Source organism: Eretmochelys imbricata, chromosome 1 (genome assembly GCF_965152235.1).
Source record: "Eretmochelys imbricata isolate rEreImb1 chromosome 1, rEreImb1.hap1, whole genome shotgun sequence".
NCBI classification, from domain to species: domain Eukaryota; kingdom Metazoa; phylum Chordata; order Testudines; family Cheloniidae; genus Eretmochelys; species Eretmochelys imbricata.
The window spans coordinates 276,176,395-276,198,254 of record NC_135572.1 but is presented as its reverse complement, the minus strand read 5'-3'; the positions used below and the strand labels follow the sequence as shown (position 1 = coordinate 276,198,254).

At 45.0% G+C, this 21,860-nt stretch overlaps 1 protein-coding gene across 2 annotated transcripts in view; it reads left to right on the top strand.

Annotated features, from left to right (window-relative positions):
• ELK3 (ETS transcription factor ELK3) overlaps positions 1–21,860 on the top strand; it is a 62,829-nt gene that overhangs the window by 29,291 nt on the left and 11,678 nt on the right. The window contains exons 1-2 of one of the 2 annotated variants that reach the window (XM_077832003.1): positions 5,459–5,565; positions 15,072–15,869. In XM_077832003.1, the coding sequence (XP_077688129.1) occupies positions 15,141–15,869 (729 nt within the window). In that variant the 5' untranslated portion in view covers positions 5,459–5,565; positions 15,072–15,140. Of the gene's footprint in view, positions 1–5,458; positions 5,566–15,071; positions 15,870–21,860 lie in introns of those variants that run through there. The other variant, XM_077831994.1, reaches the window with a different exon arrangement.

Genomic DNA, 21,860 nt, shown 5'->3' with positions numbered 1-21,860 from the left:
TAAATAGAAACATCTTGGTTATTGTTACTTGGAGTTATTTAGAGCTTTTAAGATCAGACAGGCACAGTTTTAGCCTCTTTTTAAAGAGTTCTGAGCACTCACCGACTCAGGTAAGATCAATGGGAGCTAAAGATGTTCAGTACCTCTGAAAACCAGGCCACTTGAGTATATTGGGAAGGTCATAAGGTCAACATTAGGGGTAAATGGTGCCACAGAAAGTACTTTATTGGCCTTTCGGTTGGTGTCCAGTCTAGTCATCCACTTTCTTGGGTTAAGTAAGATGTGGCAGCAGTAGACTAAAGTATGTGGAGATAAAGAATACAGAGGGTAACACCGAATTTGTATTTGATAAACTGAGTATAGCACAGGGATGAATGCTTGAGGGGAACTCTCATATGTGACGAGATACTAGAAAGATAAATTACAGGAGGACTTATTGCATAGCACAACACTGGAGGCATTAAAATATCTAGTACAATTCCCCTATCTGGATGTTAGACTACTGTTTTTCCAGCTACTCTTGGATTACTATTAATTGTATTATTTCAGGATCATTGTTCTTTATATGACTAAATTATTGATTTTTACAGTGGGCTCATATTTATTATTCTTACTGTTTTGTACAATCTTTGCAAAAACAGGGTTAATGCTAATTTTAATTTGTTTTTTTTAAAAAAGTATAGTTATGCTTATTGGTCTGTTCTCATCTTGATTTTCCAGGAGCTAAATGAGATGAGATTATACCCTGCAGTGACTAACACTAAAATTTAGCATGATTATGGTAGGTTTGCATGCTACACATGGCAGGATAAATTAGACTAATTTATTGCCGAATTGAGCTCAAAGTATAGTTGTCCTTTATTATTTGTGTTACACTAACCCCTAGGGAGTCCCCCTTGTGTTAGGTGCTGTGCAAGCAGAGTTAACATAACATCCAAAAATCCAGTCACTGCACGTGAAATCAAATTCTTTTCTATGTATTGAACAGGATTTGGTAGATTGATATTTTTGTTGTTGCCTAAACAAAAACTTTGAAAACTCATGGCAATTGGGAGAGGTCCTGGAAGACTGGAAAAAGGCTAATGTAGTGCCCATCTTTAAAAAAGGGAAGAAGGAGGATCCTGGGAACTACAGGCCAGTCAGCCTCACCTCAGTCTCTGGAAAAATCACGGAGTAGGTCCTCAAGGAATCAATTCTGAAGCACTTAGAGGAGAGGAAAGTGATCAGGAACAGTCAGCATGGATTCACCAAGGGCAAGTCATGCCTGACTAATTGCCTTCTATGATGAGATAACTGGCTCTGTGGATGAGGGGAAAGCAGTGGACGTGTTGTTCCTTGACTTTAGCAAAGCTTTTGACACGGTCTCCCACAGTATTCTTGCCAGCAAGTTAAGGAAGTATGGGCTGGATGAATGGGCTATAAGGTGGATAGAAAGCTGGCTAGATTGTCGGGCTCAACTGGTAGTGATCAATGGCTCCATGTCTAGTTGGCAGCCAGTATCAAGTGGAGTGCCCCAAGGTTTGGTCCTCGGGCCGGTTTTGTTCAATATCTTCATTAATGATCTGGAGGATGACGTGGACTGCACCCTCAGAAAGTTTGCAGACAACACTAAACTGGGAGGAGTGGTAGATACGCTGGAGGGTAGGGATAGGATACAGAGGGACCTAGACAAATTAGAGGATTGGACCAAAAGAAATCTGATGAGGTCCAACAAGGACAAGTGCAGAGTCCTACACTTGAGACGGAAGAATCCCATGCACCGCTACAGAGTAGGGACTGAATGGCTAGGCAGCAGTTCTGCAGAAAAGGACCTAGGGGTTACAGTGGACGAGAAGTTGGATATGAGTCAACAGTGTGCCGTTGTTGCCAAGAAGGCCAATGGCATTTTGGGATGTATAAATAGGGGCATTGCCAGCAGATCGAGGGACGTGATCGTTCCCCTCTATTCAACATTGGTGAGGCCTCATCTGGAGTACTGTGTCCAGTTTTGGGCCCCACACTACAAGAAGGATGTGGAAAAATTGGAAAACGTCCAGTGGAGGGCAACAAAAATGATTAGGGGTCTGGAACACATGACTTATGAGGAGAGGCTGAGGGAACTGGGATTGTTTAGTCTGCAGAAGAGAAGAATGAGGGGGGATTCGATAGCTGCTTTCAACTACCTGAAAGGGGGTTCCAAAGAAGATGGATCTAGACTGTTCTCAGTGGTAGCAGATGACAGAACAAGGAGTAATGGTCTCAAGTTGCAGTGGGGAGGTTTAGATTGGATATTAGGAAAAACTTTTTCACTAGGAGGGTGGTGAAACTCTGGAATGCGTTACCTAGGGAGGTGGTGGAATCTCTTTCCTCAGAAGTTTTAAGGTCAGGCTTGACAAAGCCCTGGCTGGGATGATTTAGTTGGGGACTGGTCCTGCTTTGAGGAGGGGGTTGGACTAGATGACCTCCTGAGGTCCCTTCCAACCCTGATATTCTAGGATTCTATGATTTGAAGGAGTTATCAATCTAACAGGCTATGAAACATCTTCACTGTAGGATTTTAAAGCCATAACTACTATGATAAAAAGATGTTAGGATTTCAGTGAGATGAAGTCAGGCCTATTTAAGTTTTCTCTTCTTAAGACCTTTTGAAGGCGGCTTGGAAAGCACAAAAGGATGAACAGAAGGATATTCTATTGTAGAAGGATATGATTTTCTAACCACTCAGCATGGTGAGTTCTCTCTCACTAAGTACTAAAAGGCTCCTGCTCAGCGTGGGAAATTCACATCATTATCGGACTCCAACCTCTCGGTTTATAAACTTGACTAGGATCAATGCACACAGAGTACCTGCTGGTGAGTGAACCATTTGTGTCTGTCTTCTGCTGAATAAAGCCAATGGTTTAATACAGTAAGTGGCTGAATTTATGCTGTTTGAAAATAAGAGACAAATCATTTCTCCTTGCTAATGCTCTCTCTCCAAATCCTTTTTTCTCCAAGTAAGTGAAATATAATGCCTCTTTATGTGACAGTGCCCCTTCACTTGCATCCCTTCCCCTCTTGTGTGTCTTTCTTCATGGCATTTGCAGCTTGTCATCTTTTCAGTCAGTCCATCCTCCCTTTGTTGCTTGCTGTCTGCTATGTATTTTCTCTTTCCAAATGCTTTAACTCAGCACTTCCAGGAGGACTGTGTGTACCTCCTATGTGCCTCTTTCAGGATGCTGATATAGTGTCATCAGCAGGGTTTGAACCCTGGACCAAAACCATGGGCTACTGCTATTTGAATTAAAGGAGTAACTCTGTTAGCTGGTAGCAACAGAGAGACTTCTCTGTGTGGGCTAGCCAGAGGTTAGCAGGTGATATGTACTGTGTTTTGTTATGCTCATTCAAAAGCAGTGGGGAAAGGTAGACTGCTGGCAGGGAGCAGAAGAGGCAGGGTAGCCTGCTGCAAAGTTTGAAGAACTAGTAATTCTGGATATGCAATTTCAGTTTTTCAGGGGAAAATGAAAGGTCAATCAGGAATGGATTAAATGTTAACGAACCAGAGGAGGGGCAAGTACCAAACACCTTTTCTCCCCATACTTACTCTGGCCCATGTTTCCTTCTCCCATGCTGCACAGCACAGAAGGGGAAAATATATGGTAAGAGCCCCTGTGGGGCCATGTGGAGGGAAAACGTGGCTACATGGGATGCTTTGCTGAGTTCTGCAAAACACGATGGGCAGTACTGTTGCCAACCTTCCAGGATTGCCCTGGAGTCTCCAAGAATTAAAGATTAAGTCATGTGATGAAACCTCCAGCAGTACATCCAGTCCAACCAAAATTGGCAACCTAGTGGGCAGGGCCAGAGCTGGGGAGGAGCGACACTAAGCAGTTTGCACTTCTCCCCCAGACTGTGGCTGATTTGTTGGATAAATTGGCGGAAGTTAGTGCCTTTTGTTAGTGCATTAACGACTGCTGTGTGCTCTGTGACTCTGCTCTGTACTGGTACCCAATGCTAGCTTGAGCACTGGATCTGCTGCGTTGCCATGGCTGCGGAGTGGCTGCAGGAGGGTTCAGAGTGGGAGCTGCTGGGCATAATCTGCAGGGCTTGAGACCAGCATCCCTTTATCTGGAGGGGCTTTTCAGTATCGGCCCACTCTCAACCCTGCTGGTCTTGCAAACTAGGGTGGGGTGAGAACATAAGTGCTCCACAACTTGTGACAAAGGCCACCAGCCATTTAGACAGGAGGCTAGCACGTAACGATGGATTTTTCTGTCTTTGGGCAGCTTCCACCCCTACACAGCTAATGTGAGCAGCATTAGCTAAGCTAGTGGTACATGGTGTATTTTTAAAATTGGTTGTCACAGGGAAGTGAAGACCACTCACAGGATGAAGGGAGTTTTATTGGCTCAGCCATTTTACTTGGGGGAGGGGCGGGTAACACTGGTGTCTTAAAATTCATCAAATGATTCATCTAAGATTAAATGTGAATTAAGTCCAGTATTTGAGGAAAAAAAAGTTGAGAAAAATTCAGTATTTGAGGGAAAAAAATACAAAAAACCAGCAATTTCATCAGCCATGATAGCTCAGTGGTTTGAGCATTGGCCTGCTAAACTTAGGGTTGTGAGTTCAATCCTTGAGGGGGCCATTTAGGGATCTGGGGCAAAAAAAATTAGGGATTGTGCCTGCTTTGAGCAGGGGGTTGGACTAGATGATCTCCTGAGGTCCCTTCCAACTCTGATATTCTAGGATTCTATGATTTGAAGGAGTTATCCATCTAACAGGCTATGAAACATCTTCACTGTAGGATTTTAAAGCCATAACTACTACGATAAAAAGAGACAGGTCTGGAGGTAGATCTGTGAGTCGGTATAGATATAGTAGCTGAATTTCTGTTTGCAGGCGAGATTACCCACAGATAAAATGGAGATGGAGAAGATAAGGGGACTCAACAAGGGAGTATATAATCCCTGTACCAGTCTAGAAGGGGTTAAGGAGCTGCTCTGGGCTGGAGTAGCCCCAACCTGTTGCACCTGCAAGTCATGCCAGGAATGGAGGAGGGGTTTAAAAGCATGACACTCAGTCAGCTCAGTAAGAGCAGCTGTGGGTGAGGAGCTGATTGCTGAGCTTCCTAACTCTTAGGAAGAGGCCTGGTAGCAAGCAGAGCCTACACCCTGGACTAAAAGGAATGTGGCTGAAGAGGGGAGGCTATCTCCTGTCATTTTTACTGGAAAACCAGTGGACTTTGAGTTGGACTGTGGCCCACTTGGGGCCCCACTGAAGGAAGAGAGGCCAGTGTCCTGGCTGGGACAGCCTGTTTGTTTCTTTTCCTTTATTTTCTTTTGCGGCTACTGAGCTGTTTGTGTGTTCCCCAGAACTCCGAAATGGGGAGAAGTATCCAGAAGGGCTCAGCCTGCGGTCTGAGAACCCATCACCGCCAGAGTGCTAGGAGCACCCCACTGCAGTAACTGGACCTGAGAGAGTGCACAGCCCCAGCAACACCTGCAAAGGGTGCTGTGTTAGGAGCAGGTCCTTGACAAATCCCTACAGAAAACTGAAGAGGCGTGGATGAGGAGGATCCTTTGAAGGATACTATGAAGGAGTGAGGTAGGAGAAGTAGGAGGAGAACCAGGAGAGGACAGAGTTTTATTGAAGCCAAGGGAGGACAAGGATTTCAAGAGAAGGAGAATGGTTGATTGTATTGAAGGCAGCTGACAGGTCAAGAAGGATGAGGATGGAGTTTTGGCTAGGAAGAAGTCATGAGAAAGTTTGATTTCATTGGAGTGCAAGGGGTGGAAGCAGAATTGGAATGGGTCTAGGATGATGATGATTTGTATTACCATATCGCCTAGGAGCTCCCTTCATGGACCAGGGCCCTATTCTGTTAGAGGCTGTGCAAACAGAACAAAAAGACAGTCCCTGCCCCAAAGAGGATTGAATTGAAGGAGGGAAATGCCTGACAGGGATTGTGTTCAGTGAGCTTAGAGGGATACAGGAGAGAGGCAGTAGCTGGAAAGGCCAATGGGCTCAAGAATGGCATTTTTAAAAAATTGGAGAGACTAAAGCAAGCTTGTATTGTGAGGGGAAAGAGCCAGAGGAGAGCGAGAGATTAGGAAGAAGAGTAAAGTAGGGGATGAGAGGGGGCACAAGGGAGCTCAGGAGATGGGATGGAGCCATTGGGGCGAGTGGAGGAGTTAGGGGAGGAAAGCAGGTGAGAAACTTCTGCATCTGTGACAGGGGAGGAAGAGAGTTGTAGGAGGGAAAGGTCACTTGGACTTTCTCTTGGAAGAAATTAGCAAGAACCTGTGCAAAGAAAGCAGTGGAGGCAGAAGGGGAGGGTTTGAGGAGTGAGAAAAAGGGACTGACTCTGGATGTGGGAGTCAATTAAGTTGTAGAATTAGAATTGGTCAGCTAGGAAGATGCTAGAACTGAAGGAGGAGAAGACAAATTTGTCGTGGAGGAAGTGAGCCAGGTCACAGGATTTCCACCAGAGTTGCACGGCAGCCTGAGAGCACAAGTGGAGGAAGCGGATGTTTGGGGTGGGGAGCCAGGGCTGGAGGTTGGCAGGGCATATCTCGCTATGGGAGAGCAGAAAGAAAGAGTCTAGGAGAGGGAAGTATGGAGAGAATCAACAACCATATCAATGGAAGAGAGGTCTGAGCTGAGAGCAGACAGGATGTCATAGACGTTGATGGACTGCAAGTCACGGAAAGGGCAAATCACAAGGTGCGAGAGCAGGGGCTCATGGGGTATGCAGAAAGAGGCCAGATGATGGTCAAAGAGGGGGAACTCAGCAGGAGAGAGCTCAGAAAAAGAACGGTGCTGGGTGAAGAACAAGTCAAGCAAACGGCTCTGGTGGTGCGTGGGAGTGTTGAACTTGGGCTGCAGGTGGAATGAAGAGGTGATGAGGAAGAAAACATGCAGCTAGGGTTCAGATGGGATTTGACGTCACCAGGAATGAGTGTGGGAGATTGTGAAGAGAGGCAGGGAGAGAGATCCAGGAGTTGAGATCAGAGAGGAAGGCTGATAGGAGGAGTTCAGTGGACAGTAGCTCATAGCAGCATGGAGGGGGAAAGGAAAGAAGAGTCAGGTGCAGTGCTGTTCAGAAGAAGAGAGAGACTGGGAAGGGAAAGGTGGGAGCGATAGAAAGTGGCAGGAATGGGAGAGGAGAAGACCAACACCCTCCCCATGGTCTGATCCAGGGTGGGAGTAAGAGAGGAGAGGCCTCCCTAAGAGGGCAGCTGTAGAGGCAGTGTCAGATGAAGGGATCCAGGTCTCTGCGAGAGCAAGGAGCTGGAGGGAGAGAGATAGGAAGAGGCTGTGGATGGCTGTGATTTTTTTTTAAAAAAAAAAACTGGAGTGGGTCTTTCAGAGACAGCAAGAGAAGGGGAGGAGGAAGGAAGCAGGATGATAGAATCACAGAAATATATGGGAGGAGGCAGCTCAAGAGATCATCTAGTCCCTCCCCCACCCTGCTTAGGCAGGATTAAGTATACATATAGATACTGATACGCATACCTAATGTGCCGATAGCCATCTGCAATCGATTGCTTTATACTAGGATGGTGAGCTCTTTGGGGCAGGGGCTGTGTTTTTGTTCTGTGTGCAGGCAGGGGGGTCCTAGGTCCTGTGATAACACTACGTGGAAAAGTAAATAACTGGAACCAGGATATCTTTCCAAAGCAGAAAATTCTTTCCCAGCATTGCTTTACCTCATATTTAAAACAACTAATGATCACTACTACATGTGTACAGACAGGCCTTGTGTAACGTAATACATTTTACCATTGATTTTAGGACAATCAACTGCACAGTTATGTATCTTCCTCAGATAGTCCGTAGTTCGGAGGGGAGGGCACAGAGAGGAAGGTTAGTGTTGTGCAAAGAATGTCGTGGGGAGGTACCTTGTTACTACTACTATTTCTGGTGCTGGTACGGGAACTTCTGCTGCTAATGCTAAGTCGGGACAGTGCTAGAATCATACTGCACAAAAAATGCCCATGCAACAAGCAGCTCATTTTGCGGAAACTCAGTTAAGTATCTTCATCATCAAATTGAATAGCTGCTGAATGTTTGGATTGCCGCACAGGGTGGCTCGTTAGCTGGAGGTATTAGCAGAAATATAACAAATACTCCAGATTCCAGTCTCACTCACTTCATGACTGCAATCATTGTCTTAAAATTATTCATGCAACATTTCTTGACAGTGAAAAGTTGAGTGAGGTCAGTGTTACGCACATTTGCTTCCAAGTCTTGTCTAAATCCAGTTAAGTAAAAATCTTCCACTTCGTCAGCTCATTCCAAACATACAATAAGAACGAATTTGATCTGCTACAGAATTAAACAATTTAAAAAAAAAGTAATGAAATACAATGTGACAAACATACTCACACACAGTGCTTTTTTTATTTACCAGCATTTAGCTTCACACCTAGCATAGGCACACCCTAAAACTATTCTGGCGCAGAAGGCAGTACGCAGTGAATCATAATTTACAATAGCAGTGGTCTTCATTCTGATCAAAGAATGGTGCTGGAACACTTCTGTAATTTGAAAACTTAAATGATAAGAAGTTACTTCTGAACAATTCTCTTTACTCATCCATCTGTTAGAATGAAAACAAACAAAATGAGGGAAAAATCCAAATGTCAACCAAACCAATATTCACATCAAAACTGTTTGTACATTTGCTCCCGGGGAAAAAACCCTGCTATCTATAGGGGAAAAATTCCAGAGAATAGCAGCTATCAGGATAGACAGACAGCTCCCATCAATTACTCTAGGCCTTTCTACAGTAGAATCCCAGATACATTAGGGAACCCACAACATGGTTGTGTCCTAACCATATCATAACATGGTTTAGTTTTGCCTGCATAGACTAAACCAAATCAAATTGTGACCACATTAAAAGAAATATGCTAACGAGGTTCCCTTCCCTTGGTTATTATATGATTTGGTCTGGTATGCACAGGAAAACTTAAGCCATGTTATAACATAGTGAAGGTGCAGCCATGTTTTAATAGAGTTCCCTAACATGGTTGGAATTCTAGCACAAAGGCATGGACAGACACAGATCCTCTTAGCTCTAGTCATCCAAAAATCTCAACGCACTTTGCAAAACTGGGTGTTATATAATCCCTAATTTGCAGCTGAGGGAAGAGGAGCACCAAGAGGCCGAGTGATTTGATGAAAGCCACTCAATAAGCCAGTTGCAGACCTGCCACTAGGACTCTGGTGTCTGAGCTCCCAGACCATGCTCTGAACACTAGAGAGATTGCTGTCTCCTGATAAGGCCGATAGACAGTTCATAAATTGAGGAGATGGAGGCACTGAAGCTGTCATTGGACCAGTTTTCTGCTGCTCCAACTGCACTAACACAACAGTTACTCCTATCCATACTTCACCCTCTTGAGCGCTAACCCACCCCGCTGGATAGTTCAGCAGATGTGAATAAAAGCAAGAGTTCTCTGTGAGGTAATTTATCAGAAATTTAAACAGAAGGCGGGGCAAGTGCACGACTGCTCTTCTGTTATGGTGAACAGTTACCTAACTCAGCAGAAGCAGACATTAGCACAAAGACATTCTTAGCCATCTGATATTGAAAGAAAACCATTTGGCGAGCACTTGTAGCCAAGGCTGATACTCTCCTTGCTGCCCATCTTTCGGAGTCTGGTTTGATATACCTTTCATATTTCTGGAAGGGATGCAGCCAGTGACAAACAAACAAGGGAACCTGAAGGTGAAGGAAAGCTAAGGTTAATCTGCGCATTTCTGGCTACAGATATGACAATGGTGTTTCAGAAATGGCTAATTAATTTGCATTCTTATTTTCCCTGACATTATGATGGTGGGTTTTTAGGGTCAGCATTTCAGAGCAGCATCCAAAATGTTTGAGGAGTATGTGAACTCAACCTTTTAAGCTCTGCCCATCATTAATTATTAGGAATTCACTGCAGGCTCATGCAGATGAGAAAGCTGCACTGAGAGGACCCTGTATGAAAACAATTCTATCTTGAATAATAGCAAAAGAAGCATAAAATTACCAGCCAATTCAGTGGCTTTTTAGAGAAGTGTTTCCCTGTTTCAAGCTTGCTCCACTGTAAAATGCCTCTCTTAACTTTATTTAATCTTTTACTGCTAGGAGTCAATTTCCAAGCACAACATCCATTGCCAATACTAGATCCAGCAAACCCTCAGGAGCCAAAAGTAGATGTTTTTAAATTAAAATATTGGGGAAAAAACCAGTAGTTCTATTCTAGGAATAGTCTTGAGTTTTATATTTTTTTAAGTAATTCAAAGATTTAGTATGAGGTGTAAAACTGAGTCAGGGTAAAGTAAAACAGAGAACAATGTTTCAACTACACCAGAGCAGACAAAACCATAAACCAAGTCCTAAAATGAAGCCAGGAGAATCAACACACACATGCATTTAGATTCTAAATATCTTCTGAACTATAAAAATAGTCGTTGTGTAATCATTTTCCATCTATGTAGACAAATACACATACAACTCAGATGGGAGGAAGCGTGGGCTTGCAGTTAAAGGAGTACATTAGGAGATTTGGATTTAATTTCCAGCTCTGGAGATTCCTTCTGTGAACTTGGCCAAGTCACTTTTGCTCTGTGTGTTTCTCCCCATTTGTAAAGCAGGGATAACAACAGTTCCCTACTTCACAGGGATTTGGTGAGGATAAATCCACTAACGTATGTGTGGCTTTCAGAGCAGACAGTGATAGAAGCCATGTAAGAATCTAGATACATAACATAGGAATTAAGGCTGAATTTCTTTTTTAAACCAATAAAACAAATAGTTAATGAAAGAGAACAGTGATCTTAGACTTTGTTTGCCAAGTCTTCGAATAGCTATTTATGGTTGACTGAAAAAGAAATTAAGTTTACAGGAATAATGTAAGTTCATATTCAACCTTACTTACCACAGAGCAGAGTTTTACCTTATAAGAAACAGCTGTGCACCAGAGAGAGGGGTATTCCTCAGAAAGGTTTTTAAAGGGGAGAATCCTTCGTCACAGACCCATGGACCTGAAGAAAACAAAAACTCACTTCTGAAATGTCTGAAAAACTGCCTCAGCCCCCTCTTCTTCCTTGATATGGAGGTCTCATAGACTCATCAACTTTAAGGCTAGAAGGAACCATCATGATCATCTAGTCTAACTACCTGCACATCGTAGGCCACAGAACCTCATCCACCCAGGGTTGTCCCTAGCCATTTGGGTGCCCTATGCAGGCCCCCCATGGGGAGTGGGGGCCTGTGTGGGGCTCCAGGCCTCCCCCCGCAGGGTCTGGGAGGCAGGAGCTGTGGGGGGGCACTTTTTTGGGCCCCACAGGCCCAGAGTGGCCCAGGGGATTAGCAGGGGGCCAGGAGCAGCCCACTCCACTTCCCCAGCCCCAGCCGTGTTGCTTGGGGGAGGGTCTTGGGGGAAGGGATTCCCCCCCGCACTCACCGGCAGTGGCGGGAAGCGGAGCAGCCCGGCCCCAGCCAGCTCTACTCCGCCAGCTCCTAGCCGCGGTGCTCCACTTCCCACCGCTGGTGAGAGCAGGGGGCGTCCTTTCCCCAATCCAAGCAACATGGCTCAGGCTGGGGCAACGGAAGTGGAGCGGGCTGGGGCCGTATCACTCTGTTTCCCACTGCCGGTGAGTGCAGGGGGGCGATCATTTCCCCAACCTCCCCGCACTCACCTGCGGCGGGAAGTGGAGCGACGCAGCTGGGAGCTGGTGGAGTGGAGCGGGCTGGGGCCAGGTTGTTCCGCTTCCCACTGCTGCCAGTGAGTGCGGGTCACTGGGGGAAGAGGTGGAATGGGGCGGGCCAGGGGCAGAACGGGGGGGAAGGGTAAGAGGTGGGACAGAGGGAGTTGTCTGGGGCCCCACACCCCCCCCAGGGACAGCCCTGCCCCTTGCAGTGGGCGCAACCCACAGCAGGGCTGGCCAAGGGATAGAGCTGGTCGCTGGGGCTGGTGCTGCCCTGTATGCAGCATGCAGCTGCCTAAGGCACCATGAAACTTGGGGCAATTTGGTGCCCCAAATTTCACGGTGTCCTACACAGCTGTGTATGCCTAAGGACGCCCCTGCACCCACCCACTCCTGTGTTAGAAAAAGGTGAAAAACCCCCAGTGTCTCTGCCAAGCTAACCTGGGGGAAAATGCCATCCTGATCCCCAAATATAGTGATCAGTTAGACCATGAGCATGTGGGCAAGGCCCACCAGCCAGACACCTGGGAAAAAATTCTCTGTAGTAACTTAGAGTCCTTCCCATCTAGTGTCCCATCACCAGCTGCTGGAGATATTTGCTACTAGCAGTCGCAGATTGGCTACATGCCATTGTAGGCAGTCTCCTCATCCCCTCCAGAAATGTACCACACTTAGTTTTGAAGCCGGTTAGGTTTATTTGCCTCCCCCCCACACTACTCTCTTCGTTTTCATGGGCTCAAGTTATCTGGTACCATAATGTAATTGCATATGAGCTCATACAAGGACCTGGTAGGTCTAAAATGTTGTATAAGAGGGGCAAAAGCACATCAAAACCAACAAGGAGTTTGGTGGCACCTTAAAGACTAACCGATTTATTTAGGCATAAGCGTTCATGGGTAAAAAACCCACTTCTTCAGATGCACAGACTAATACGGCTACCCCTCTGATATAAAGGACATCAGTGCTCTGGGATCTAGGGCTCGATCCAAATCCCATTAAAGTCAAACCCCCAGAGACATTAAAGTGATTGGGCCAGTAAATTCTTTCATTAGGGCAAATATGAAGAAAAGCAAACAGTTGTACTAACAACAATTTACATAGCTGGGATTTTTTTCTGTTTCTTTTATTTTTTGTGTCTGAGTAAAAGATTTCCCTGTACTCACCCCTGAGCTGAGGTGGTAATTCCTTATTTGTGACATCAAAGACTGTGCAAACATTTGCATTTGTCACAAATTTAGCTCATGACTGCTGAAGGGCGTGTGATAATTGTCAAGTGGTAGCACAAGACTGTAGAGGCTAAGCCTGCGTACTAGCACCTGTATGCAGGCATAGAGGTTTAGTGAGCTACCTCTAATTTGAACATGGGTTTTTGTGTAACCCTTCTGCCAGGTGGAGCTAGCAGCAACAAGGGCTGGGTTCAGTATCTAAGGGTTCCTTTTCAACAATACAACACAAAACCGGCTGGAGCCCCCGACCTGTTGACCCGGGATAATTACACACCACCCCCGGGCACCTCTAAGAGGCAATACTTCCCCTGTCGCAAGCACAGAATCTGAGTGTAGCAAAAACTTTTAATAAAAGGAGGGAAGTAATTTAGCATTAATTTGGGAAAACACCGCAATTAAGGTTCATAAACGCAAACCATGAGTAATAGACCCACCACCAAGTAAGTTGGGCAGTGTCCTTTTCTTCTCAGGGTCTTAAGTCCAGCAACCCAAAAGCTCCTTTAATGTGCCCATCCCTTCTCTGTACCCCACTCGCAGTTGCTGTCTTTGGCCAGTGCAACCCCAGAGTTTAGAGGTTCATCTGCAGAGTTCACCTCCCACTCTGTGTGAAGGGGGAAGGGTAAGGAGGCACCTTACACGCTCCACTGCTTGGGCACCTGCTCGTCACCCCAATGGCCGATTGCCATGCCTCTGCAGGACTCTGCTCTGGCCCTCTCCACCAGCCTCTCTGCTGGCCATGCCTGTCCGTCAGCTGCCCGGCTGGCCATCACCAAGATATCTTCAGGGCCCCCTTGACTTAACACAACTCTCAGTGATTTCAGCTGTTATCGGGGGAACCTCACTGCTGGTACACATTGGGCAGTCTCTGGTAATAGAGACACTGTCCCAAAGTAGGTCTAATACTTAAACCTAGTTATCAGCAATCAGCTCTGTAGTGTATAACAAGACTCCCAGTTGAGTCTAAAAGGCAAGGGGAAGGATCAAATGGTATCAAAGACCCTTAAACAGAACCCACACCCCTCTCAACTCATTGGGCTTTGGAACCCATGTTCCCTGCCTAGCGAGTGCCATTTAGTTGAGGGTGAGTCCCTCCATTGGCGTATGCCAGGTACAGTTCTGCTGCCCTTGGTTCACACAACAAGGATAACAATGCTTTATTATTCCTGCCCCAATAACAAGGAGACAGGGGATCCAACACCAGCCACAAGTGATCATTTGGGCAAGCAATCCCATCATGCTGAGCACCTAGGCAGGGTGGGTGTGTCCATGCAAACGAGATCAGCTTCTGAAGTCTTTTTCCACAGCTCACCACTAGATGTCAGGGGAGAGCTCATTCAGACTCTGCTTACATTTGTTTTATTATTTGCAAACATTGGAAAGGAAAGCTTAACCCTTAAGGATAATGGATCTAGGGTTTGCAAGAGCTATAGCTGAGTTTCCTGCAGTGTGATAGCCCATCTAAAGGCGAAGGAGTTCAGACCTCCAAGGTGCTAAGAATGCTCTTTTTCCATTGGAAAGAAAATATTCCTGAGCTGCTTCAGGGGAAGAGAGAGGTGATTAATTCATGTTGCGGCCTGTGTATTGTAGAGATGGCAATTTGGTTAGATGTGATGAGGAGGCATGTAACATAAATGTTTAGGTAGGTGGATGGAGTCAGGCCCAAGGAGAGGAAGAGTTTGAAAACTCACTGAAATGCCTGTCTGACTACGAGCAAAGAGCAATGTCAGCCTATATATGTGAAACCATGTAAGCGACCACTGCCTGCCATGCTGACCAATATTGTTTCATTATTTATTTGTACTCCATATGTCTAGATCTATCTGTTGTCTTGTCTTATACTGAGATAGTAAGCAATGTGGGGAGGGACTGTGTTTTGTTCTGTGCTTGTACAGCGCCTAGTGTAACCCACACACCTCCTGGGTGTGGTGTTCTGTCCCATCTAGTGGCACTGAGACCACTTAGAGAGAGATTATGAGTCTGCTCTACAGCCTTAGCTAACAGCAAGTTGTTGGTTCAATCTCACCCGCCCACAACATGGGTCTGTTGGCGTTACACTAGCACAGTGGGATCCTGGTTCATAACTACAGCCCATAGGCATTATAATACAAATAGAAAACAATAATAATACACTCAGTGTGTCCGGATCACTAACCTTGTTAGCATGTGGTTTTGTATTCACAGAACATCATCAAGAAAGTGATTGGACAGAAGTTTGTGTATAAGTTTGTCTCCTTTCCTGAGATTTTGAAAATGGATCCTCATGCCGTGGAAATCAGCAGAGAGAGCCTCTTGCTGCAGGACAGTGAGTGTAAGATGCTTTCCGAAGGCAGAGACCAGCACAAGCACAATGTGTCAGCTCTGAAAAGCACAAGCCGTAATGAATATATCCATTCTGGTCTGTACTCTTCTTTCACCATCAACTCCCTGCAGAACCAGCCAGACACTCACAAGCCAATTAAAACAGAAAAACTGGAGGAGAAGTCGGAGGGAAACATACCAGTGGAAGAAGTCAGGACTGTTATAAGATTTGTGACAAACAAAACAGACAAGCAAGCGATGAGGCCCATTGTGTCATTGCCATCGACGTCCGAAGCAGCAGCTGGCTCTGCTTTTCTCGCCTCTTCAGTGTCAGCTAAAATATCTTCTTTAATGTTGCCTACCACAGCCAGCATTTCATCTACTACTTCTCCGTCTTCATCACGGTCCCCATCTCTGTCTCCTCACTCACCCCTCCCTTCAGATCACAGGAACCTCTTTCTTGAGTCCAGTTGCCATGACTCAGATTCTCTTGAGCCTCTGAACCTCTCTTCAGGTTCCAAGACAAAATTTCCATCTCTTCCCCCAAAGGCTAAAAAACCCAAAGGCTTGGAAATCTCAGCACCGCCCATGGTTCTTTCCAGCACTGATATTGGTTCCATCGCCCTCAACAGCCCAGCACTTCCTTCGGGATCCCTGACTCCAGCTTTCTTTACTGCACAGGTAAGAAATGTCTATCTAATATACTCTTGTTTAGGACAAATAGGTTCTAATTTGGTCAAGACTAAATGAAGGGTCAGTTTTATGTGCATATGTCTTTCACACTGAAAAGAGTCCATGTGGAAAAAAGGTGTCGGAGATGCCTATATAAAATGTGGAAAGTACAGTCCTTTCTTGCACACACTCCCAGCGCTCTCTTAGTAATGTGGAGAAAAGTAATTACAGTTCACAGAGTGGGTGGAAGGATAATGAGACATTCACTTGGGGCAGCCGTTAACGTCAATCAGCTATCGTTTAAAACCAGTTTCCAGGTATGCAGAACAAGGAGGAAAAGGCCAAGAAACAAATACATGTAGCTACTCTGTCAAAATGTGGATGTGTATGTCATGGGATGCTTGGCTAATTTTTTAGTACCACTTGCTGCACCCATTCATAAAGTGTGACATTTTCATTAGCTTTCAAAGCAGATCAAATTAATTGGTTTCTAAGAAAGGGCTCTTAAGCCAATTTCAATTTCAAAAGGCCTTACAGGTTCATAAAGCATTTGCTGCAGTCTCCTTTCTGCATGAGCCTAAGAAATACCCATTTGTTTCTGTTCACTGTAAAGTGGATGTTAACTAATTACATAATTGTAGGAGTCTCAGTGTTGAACAATAGTTGTCCTGAAGGTGGAGTTCACTAAAAATAATGTCATTGGACAAACCTAGTAATTCAAAGGACAAGAGGAAAGTCAGCAAGAAGCAGATGATTTAGTGCTTGCATCATGCTAAGTAATTTGTGTCTGACTGCACCACAGTAAAATTAGAGAGGAAATTGATTTGTAAAAATATGCACAAAGGGAGACTATAGGAATAAAAGTTCATGCAATCAATATTAAGTGAAATTTATTGAATATATAACAAAAAATAAAACAACAAATGGCAGGGTGGCTAACTCACTCACAAAAGCAAGGAAATCTAGGGTTATGATTTAAGCCTTATCCTGAATTCACCAGATATTATGCCTTCCTTTTATTAGAGCCCCGCAGTACTTGGGCACAAGGGAACGATTTAAGGTTGGGTCTCAAATGAATATTAGCTTGTTTGTCTCTACCTGTCATTTGTGCACATCATAAAAACTCCAAGTGTAAAGTACAGTTAGCAGGAAGAACTGGAGTGTGGCAAGCCCGAACTGAGATGCAATGACTAGCATGCAGAGTATCTAGCTGTGATGATAACCATGGTAAGTGTTTTACTTTCAGGGCACAAAAAGGGACAAATAAATCATACCAGGTCCAGAATGGGACAGACTGAAAGCAAGGTCTGTTGCAAGTCTACTTTAATCTAATACCACACCCAGAATCAGTGCAGCCATTTTGATTTGTTTCCTTGTTGATCCATTCATTCACCATTTCTTTGGATACTTCACTTCCCTGTTATCTATAAAATAGCGTATAACGCCCAAGATTTTCAAAAAGGAAAAATTAGAAAGAGCCTGGTTTGTTTTGTAGTTGACTGTGGGCCTCTTCTTGACTGATACTAACTGTAGTCCATTACCAAACATATCAGTGATTCAGTCTCCATCTGTTTATTCCACCGTTCAGCAAATCTTCCTTAACAGCATGTCCTATCACGTAAGAGACTGAATGCATCTGTGAGAGACATGGTGTGCTCTTTGGGGCCATTTGCTCTCCAGATATTTGGCAGCATCACTGGAGCACGGTAGCTGTTTCCTGTGAATTAACAGTTGGTTTTAGGCTTGTTTAAAAAGCATCCTACATCTTTAAGAAATTTGACATAATTGAGCACATAATAAAATACAAAATACATCAACCATATTTAGGTAACAGTAAAGTTATAACAGAAAGTAATGAGATCTAGAGTTTAGGTTGGCACACTGCAGTTCATCTCATTTTACTTGGGAACGGCAAGTGCTATACATCCGACTACATTTTATATACCAGATTCTGATCTCAGAGACACCTAGGGACCAGACGCAGTCAAGGATATATGCCCTCTGTTCCCAACTTTAGAAGTCAGGCAGGGCATTTGAATGGTTCAGCAAGAGCTCACAAAATGCAGCCACTCCCTCTGAGAAAATGATTCAAAATGGCTTCCAACAACTATTCTTGAACATATAAATAAAACGCTCAGCCAATCAGAGAACCATAACGAAGACCTTACAACTTTTGTAACCAAACAGGACCAACTCAACTTCGAAAAGAAAAAAAAGCGACGTGGAGATATTAGGAAAATTTGCTCTTAAGGGTAAAAAGGAATTGGTACAATTTTTTGGTAGAGTTTTTTTGGATTTTCATTTAATGAATTTGAAAACAGGAATGCTTAAATAACAACAAAATTTGAGTATTTTGCCCAGTTCCATCGCTTGTTCTGCAGATTATTTATCTTTTTGTTTTTGCTAGCACCGTTGCCTTTCTCTGGAAAATGGGGAAAGCTGATTTATGTCTGTTTTCTTGAGGCATCCGCTTCAGAGTTTGTAACTTCTACAATATACTGATTCTTAACGTATTAAATGAGTGTGTACACAACAGCCCCTCCCTTCGCATACGTCATCTGCAGGGCTGGAACCTTTAGCAACATGGTTACAAACCTTACAGCACGTGAGCTAAAGGGGTAATTTCTGTAGGGGTCAGCTATCGTGATGCGACATGCACTGTGCAAGTAACGGTTACACTAACTTTGCTTCTTTTTGGGGCGAAGGTGGGAGCTCTGCTCTTCCTCACTGTAGTGCTGTTTGTGCAATAAATAACGTTAATTTGAAATATTTTTTTAAAGCAGTGCTCCTGCGACTGAGAGAAATCTAATCCATCTGGGCTAGTGTGGTTATTGCTGGCTTTGGGATAATAGCATCCCAGCAGGATTAAAATACAATACTGATTATATTGTCAGTGGGGGCATAACATGAGATGATATATCAGTTTCCACATGTAATTTAAGGACAGGTGACTCTGTTCTGTTGTTTACACCCTAAATTCCTCCTGTGGTTTCACTGCTGTCTGATGGCCTCCGTGATATGAAGACTGGAATGCAGCCTGCACCTCTTGTGTTAAATATTAACCAAATTCGAGCCTTACTGTGGCTAGCTACTGGCTCCAGCTGAAAGTGACAACTCTAGTGCGCTGTTCGGAGGGTGTGGGCTTTACCTTAGTACTATTGTCAGGCACCTTAAGGTATTGATTGACCTGACTGGTTTACAGCTCAGTTTCAAATCTCTCTTTAAGTACTAGCTCTTCTTTAGGGGTACTTCAGAGAAATAGGTCTCTCTGCATCCATTATTAGGGATCAGACCTCGGGACACAATTCTGAATAAGCCCCTCCTCCTGCCTTTTGCTCTTTATTTCTTCCCAAAGAACCTTCTTAAAAAGCTGTTGGGTCATTGGGTATTCATAGTCATCTGGATCATGAGAGCTGCTAATATACTTTTTTAAGACGGTTCTCTGGGAAGAAGTAAAAGCAGATGTGGGGTTTATTCAGAACAGTGTCCCAAGACCTCACAGCTAGCTCAGCCTGCGTAATACTGTGTGCTTCGCTGAACTGTGTTGGTTCTGGCTGCAGAGATGGTTGGTTTCAAGACAATGGCCTTTAACTTACATAGATCTCCAACCATTTATCCTGATCTAGTTCAATTACATCGTTTGCCATATCTCCTGAATTCCCATGGATACACTCCAGGAGGGTGGCTATCAGATAGTAACACAGCCTGGGAACAGCACCACTCACGCTGGCATCTGAAACAACCCAACATGTACATGATTATTAGCTGTTCTTAAAAAGATAGAAATGTTTAGTTTGAGATTGGACAGAGTTACTTTTAAGGGGCAAACCCTGCTGCCCCCTTCCCCATAGACATAAGGGCCACGGGCACAGTGAGGCTGGCGTGGTGTTGCATGGGGAGATGGGAGTGCAGGATTTGGGGGGCATGCTTGGTGAGCCCGGACCCCTTACATTCTGCACAGCCTACTCCACAAGGGCTTTCCGCATGCTACTTGGGATGAGGGGAGGAAATCAGCATGGGGGAGGGGAGGGAGTTGGCAAATATGTGGCTGTGAGGGAGAGCATAGTGGCTTTGGAGGCTACTGCATCCTTGAGAGAGGGCGCGTCCATATACATTTTGGCCTTGTCAACACTGTTGGAGCCATGTTAGTAGCAACAGCTCCTAGCAACCTGCTATTAGTAAGATCCAGTGTGGCTTACTCCATTTCTTTAACCTGCTCTCCTGTTACCAACCCTGGGGTTTCTTGCCTGCTCTTTTCCTCTAGCACCTTTCCATCCAATCACTCCATCCTTTTTCTCTTCCTCTTCCTCACTGTTCTCAATATTTCACTCTCACCTGCTTTCCTTCCTCACAGGACTCGATTGCTCTGGTATCCCGGTCTTCAAAAAAAACCATTGTCCCCACTTGTCTATCCAGTGGCAACCCTCAACTCCCTTCTTACCTTCACCCCTAAATGTATTCGCAAAAAGAAAAGGAGTACTTGTGGCATCTTAGAGACTAACCAATTTATTTGAGCATAAGCTTTCGTGAGCTACAGCTCACTTCATCGGATGCATGTCACCTGCAATCCTGTCCTCCAAATTCCTCTGCTTTGCTCTGCTGAAACTACTCTTCCCAGGGCCAGATCTCCCTCTCTCCACTGTGTATTCCTGCTCCTTGACTTCCCTGCTGCGTTGGAAGCCATCGATCAGACTCTCCTCTAAATCTTGCCCACCCTTGTTTTCATCATGAAGCTCTCACATGGTTCTCCGCCTGCATTTCTGGCCATTCCTTTATCATCTCTTTTAGTGGGTCATTGTCCTCCCTACACCCACTGTTTATGGGTTCTGCAGGGTTCCATCCTTTGCCCCATCTCGTCTTGATTTACAGCCTTTCCCTTGGGTGGTCTCATCTGCTCGCACAGCATAAGCTACCATTTTTACATCTACAATGACTGGTAACTCTACCTTCCAACTCCTTACCGACCTGTCTGCCTCCCTCCCACCAATCCTGCACATGAGCCTCTCTCTCCGACATCTCATCCTAGATGTCTTGACATAAGCTTAAACTTGACATGGCCAAAACTGAACTTCTGTCTCCACCCCTCATCGCCTTCCCACTCCCTCATCTGCTTTGTCCTTCTTGACATCACTACTGAGATTCTCACTGGCGTGCAGGCACCATAATTGGGGGTCATCTTTGACTCTTTCCATTTCCTGGCCTGACCCGTCCAAGCTGTGTCCAAATCCTGCTGCTGCTTCCTCCATAACATTTCCAAAACCTGACCTCTCCTTTGTTCACACTGTTACAGTTCTTACCCCTGCCCCTCCCTTTACTTCACAACACAAGCACTATACTCTCCTCCCACTTTGGCCCTCCCAACACCCCTCTCCAATTCGGACACACACAGCTGCTAAGATCACCTCGGTTTTGATTCCCAGTTTTACATTGCATCCAAAGTCAGGCGTCTTGCCATCCATCTCCTTTCAAGCCCCTTCACAAGTTCGCCACTCCCATCTCATCCACTTTTCTCTCTTATGTAGCCCCCTTGCTCTGCCAATGAGGCTGGCCTTCAACTTCCATTTGTCCGTTTCTCCCACAAACATCTCTGTGCTTTCCTCCATGCTAACCCTTATGCATGGAGCACCTGCTCTGTGTGAGCTGTAAGGCCACTACCTGCTCCTTCAAAGTCTTTCCACAAGCTCCTCTTCACGTGAGAAATCAGCCACTGAATAGAAATTAGACTTTTTCGTTTTTTAAAGACCCACCTTTGCAATAGGTTGCGGCTCTCAGGTTGTGTGCATTGCTAGCCTAGGTCACGGTGTGATCTCCTGCCCCACTCTACCCTTCCCAGCTTCTGTTTGCTAAACGAACCTATTGTTTCGAATTCGATTGCAGGTATGTCAGGGCAGGTGTGAGTCTTCCTGTGGATTTGTACAGCACCTGGCTCAATGGAGCGCTAATCCTCACAGGCCCCTTAGGTATCTTCACAATACGAATAGATCATCATTTGGATTTTAG